At 45.4% G+C, this 5,000-nt stretch overlaps 1 protein-coding gene across 1 annotated transcript in view; it reads right to left on the minus strand.

The window, feature by feature from the left end:
* Nucleotides 1-5,000, minus strand: part of LOC138000761 (uncharacterized) — a 10,300-nt gene that overhangs the window by 393 nt on the left and 4,907 nt on the right. Inside the window, exon 2 of the mRNA XM_068847401.1 lies at nucleotides 1-1,501. This exon is cut by the window's left edge and continues 393 nt beyond it. Within this exon, the coding sequence (XP_068703502.1) occupies nucleotides 1-1,452 (1,452 nt within the window). The 5' untranslated portion in view covers nucleotides 1,453-1,501. The remainder of the gene's footprint in view (nucleotides 1,502-5,000) is intronic.

The raw sequence follows: 5,000 nt of genomic DNA on the forward strand, positions 1-5,000 counted from the left end.
CACTTGGTAGTAGTATGCATGACAGGTGTCCACAGACAAACTCATTTCTTCCTCATTGTACTTGAGACAGAAACTACTGTCATTCGCTTTTGCCGCACTAACAAGCATAGAATCTTTGTACTTATAAGGACACTTTATTTCACAGATACCTTTCCCACAGCACTCACAAAAAACTAGACCATCAGGAGTGGCTCCTAAAAAAGGCCACTTTGCACTTATATGAAGTCCACAGTCTGCAACAGAAAAGTTAAGGTGATCCTCTGCAAGTGCAAATGCATAGTCTTCACGAGCTCTGCTTTCATTAGAGATACCCCATTTTGTTGCAGCGTTTGAAAATCTGTGCGAGTTTGGATAACATATCATCTCTATCAAGCTCTTTGATGGTTTGTCTGGGTCAGTTGTGCAAGCTGCTCTGAACTTTGATGCAGTCACACGGCCTGCCCTGTGCTCAAACCATACTTTACAGGTTGATTGGCCCCTTGTAACTCCCTCAACTGCTTCTGCTTCCTCGGCAGTAATATTAATCTCATCAAATACTTTCTCTGCCTTTTCTACGAGTTCCTGAAAGCTATAATTCAAGTGTTCTTCATTGTATATTACTGTTAAGGGCTTTGGCAGAGCTTCAGCTTCATTGGGCATAAAGGCAGCATTATAGGGAGAAATTAAAGAAAGAATAGCTGGTTTGATGCCACACCTTGAAATATTTCCGAAAAAATTGGCTCGCTCTTCAGCTGATGTCTCCGGGATATCCGCTCTGTTTACTTCTGGGGTTGCATATCTCTGTTCGCCCAAAGTACTGTATCGTTTTTTCGCTGAGGACAGGTCCATGTCACAAACAGGAATGTAGGGAATGTTCTTTACATAAGATGGCAAAATCCATCTGTTTCTCTCCTGTGTACAAGTTACCGAGTTCCTTATTCTCACTCCAGCTTCAACGGCAAAAAGGAGAGCCCCTACATGCGAACAGGCCTCACAAAGTCCTGCCATACAGTTACAGTGCGCCATGCATACGTTCCCGTCCTTTTGAGCAAGAAACCATGTCTTCAAGGGAGTTTCTCTACATCGTTGAGAGTGATTTACTCTTGCCGTAACGACAATCTTATCAGTTCTAGCCACCGATTTTGTCAGAATGGTATTAACCCACCCAGAGACGAAAAAATTGTAAGCTTCCATAGACTTATAAGCTTTCATTTGCTCCCCGGTTATCCACGAAGTCTGAAGCACCAAATAACTGACAATGTCAGGATATTCCACGCTTGGAAAAGACGCTAACTCATCGCTACAGTCGGACATTTTTAGCACATAAGGATCAAATCCACACGCTACAACCTTTTCTCGATACCTCGTTTTAGCAGGGCCGGTCAGATCAGCGTAATAATCGGAAAAAGTTACACTTGGGATAGCAGATGAGTCTGCGGCAGCCATTTTGAAGGTTTGCCTGTCCACCAGCATGGCGGACGCTAATGACGTAAGAAAATTTTGTCACGTGGTTGAAAACGATCTATTGAGAAGGAAAACATGGATCATTATTATCAGCTGTGGACGAGGCCCTATGTAAAACCAGTGATAAACGTAAACATGGAACACGCTATATAATTCTACAAACAGACAACACCCTACATAACTCTTGTTTCTTTTGTAAGCGTTACCTAACAAACATCATTCGACAGTTGACTGAAATGGATTAAGTTAATCAACGAAGGTTCTTTAAAAATTTGTCAAAATAACAAACTGGGTCATCCGAAGAAGTTATAATAAATCTAAATTCCTAACGCTGCTTAGTTATAACTACTGAATTTCAGTGCTCTACTGTAACCCCACGGTTTACCACAGCCGGCCGTTTCTAGGACTGTTAATACAAAAGCCGTGTCACGGTAAGACTGCTTACAAACGCCGTCTGTAAGACTGCTTATAGATGCCGTCTTTAATACTGCTTACAAACTCCGTGTGTACGACTGCTTACAAACGCCGTCCATAAGACTGCTTACAAAGGCCGTGTGTAAGACTGCTTACAAAGGCCGTGTGCAAGACTGCTTACAAAGACCGTGTGTAACACTGCTTACAAACGCCGTCTGTAAGACTGCTTACAAATGCCGTCTTTAAGACTGCTTACAAACGCTGTTTCTAAGACTGCTCACAAACCCCGTGTAAAAGGCTGCTTACAATCGCCGTTTGTAACACTGCTTTCAAACGCCGAGTGTAAGAGTGCTTTTAAACGCATTATGTTAGAGAATGCAGAGAATGGGTGTGTGTAAGAACGCCTCGTGCCATATTAAAACCTTACAAAATGTGCATGTAACGTGACACTCTTAAAAGCGCCTTATGTAACCTTACTCTTACAAATGCCATGTGTATCTGTGAAATCGAAGACGTCTTACAAACGCCTAGCCTCCTTCGCAGCCGTTTTTAAGCTCGGTTCGTCCGAGCCTGAAAATGGCTGCGAAGGAGGCTAACAAACGCCTTGCGTAAGTTACATTTAAAACCTCCCTATGTATAGAAACTCTTCAAAGCCACGCAGTGTGTAAGAGGTCAAAATCCTATTGTGGGTTTTACTTTGCCTAATCACTATACATACAACTGAGTTAACATTGCAGAAATATTGTTATACAGTAATAATTATCCCCTGTCACACCCCTCACGCAACACACAAAGACAAACAAGACAGAAAATCTGTTTGGGCATCTTTAATGAAAACCGAGAGACCCAAGGGGCCCGAGGAGACCCCCAAGGGTGGGAGGGAGGGTGAACGAACGACTCGAACGAAAAAACGAGCTAAACAAAACGATCATATTACACTGAAATTGACAAGCTGGCCAACGCGTGGAGTCCTGGGGCTAATTAAGTTATTCCCCTAGGAATATTAACAATTATCCCCTGTCACACCCCTCACGTAACACACAAAGACAAACGAGACAGAAAATCTGTTTGGGCATCTTTAATGAAAACCGAGAGACCCAAGGGGCCCGAGGAGACCCCAAGCAGAGAGAAAGAGGCCCAAACAGATTCAAAGGAGAAAAAGGAGAGTGCGAGAGGGGTATGGCAAGGGAGATAAGTGATAAAATATTATAAATACCAAACTACGACTACAAGGTTTGAATGTGCTCAGCGATGATCTGCGTGAGCACGAGTCTGTCGGCTAAAGGCAGTGATAAATACAACATGTAAGCGTCAGATCGCCAGTCTCCTTGAAGCTTAATAAGCTCTGATGGGATACCGCACTGAAAAGCGAAGGTAGCGCCGCCTCGACGAAGACTATGACCAGAGAAATCCTTTGGATCCAAAGAGATAAGGGACGCTAAATGCTGGATACCGTCGTTGAGGGACTTCGCCGTAATGCAGGTGAGTTGGTTCGAGGTAGAAGCGAAAGTGAAGAGAGGACAAGCGTCAGGGGCAGGAACCATCCTCAGTAATAACTTGAGAGCGGTGGTTGGGCAGAGCGACGATCCGGGAATGAGGGGAACTGGAACGACAAGGGCTGTATCACCCGCTTGCCGAGTTATGGTTCTGGTGACTGTAAAACAGGCGCCGGAATCGTTGAAGTGGACGCTGCCTCTAGATAAGACGTGTTGTGGAGAGAAACTGTCGAACGCCTGAGGAACGAGATTGGCTGTGCGAAGAAAGGTGAAGAAACCAACCAGAAGGGCGCACCACAAGGCTAAATGGGCAGAGTCGCGTAGATTAAGGTGGGCATGGAAATGAAACAAAATCGACGGCGTAAGAGGAGCTGTGCGGTGGGGAATGTGAATCATGGACTTCTCCAGACCTTTTTGCGTCAGTTTGACATGAATGTCGTCAAAGGCTGAAGCATCCAAGTGACAGAAGACGTGAAGACGCCGCAGGGCGCTGAGATAATTGTTGATGGTGTGGTGAGATTTGACGGAGAAACTGACTAGAGTGATGAACGCGGCAATAAAATGAAGAGGTCATTACCGCTGGCAGTCAAAACGAAACAAATCAAAAGAGCAACTATATTCCGTTAAGGTGTTGTAATGAAGATGAGCTGCCTCGTAGAAAAGGTGTTGATAATGTGGATCATTGTCCCAGCGAGAGAGAGAATCAGCAATGGTATTCTGGTGACCCGGGATATAAAGGGCACGAAGCTCAAAATCAAAACGGGAAGCATAAAACCAAAGTTCGCGTAAACAGGATTGAACAAAAGGGACACGTGAGCGACCGGTGTTGATGGCAAGTTCAGTGTTTTGATTGTCAGTTCGTACTAAAATACGCTGGCCACGCAGTTCTTCGGACCACAGTTTGAGACTAACGATGACAGCTAACATTTCGAGCGACGCGATGGACAGCAAGGCGGTGTCGATGAAAGGTGGATAAGAGGAGTGGAAGAAACGACCGTCGAAAAAAACGCCAATGCCGGAAATGCAGGCGTCGGTGCAGAAACAAACAGTCGTGTCAATCCAAGGAGAGGAACGTAAAAGAGAGACTCCATTGTAAACGGCTAGAAACTCGTTCCACCAGCGCAGATCGGCTAGCAGGGCGGAACTGGACGTGAACCGGGAAGATTTGTGGGGTAGGCGACGGAGGTCAGAAAGCATTCGCTGCATGAAAATTTTTCCGGGGCTGATACAGGCGCAGATATAGGAAAGTTTGCCAATGAGTGACTGTAAATCAGATTTTGTGGTGCGTGGGGAACTGAGCCAAAGACGAATGAGGGTGGAGGCACGTGACAGCTTGTCTTCAGGAACTTCCAGAGTCATAGTAACAGTATCGTAAATGAGGCCGAGGAAAACCATTCTAGTTGAAGGAGGGCAATCTTTTCCCGGGGAGGATTCCAGACCCAAGCGGTTGAAAAGGGTTTCAAGTTCCTGGAAGGCTTGAAGAGCGTCGTCGTGCGAGGACTCTACGCCACCGAAGTCATCGATGTAATTCACGCACTGGTGATGATAAACGGAATAGACAATGTGCGCAATCGCGTTGGTAGTACGTTGGCAAGCGAGGGTGGCTGAACGAAGGCCGAAGGGAAGAACCAGATCAAAGTATAGAAG

Source organism: Montipora foliosa, chromosome 4, assembly GCF_036669935.1.
Source record: "Montipora foliosa isolate CH-2021 chromosome 4, ASM3666993v2, whole genome shotgun sequence".
In the NCBI taxonomy this organism is placed as follows: Eukaryota; Metazoa; Cnidaria; class Anthozoa; order Scleractinia; family Acroporidae; genus Montipora; species Montipora foliosa.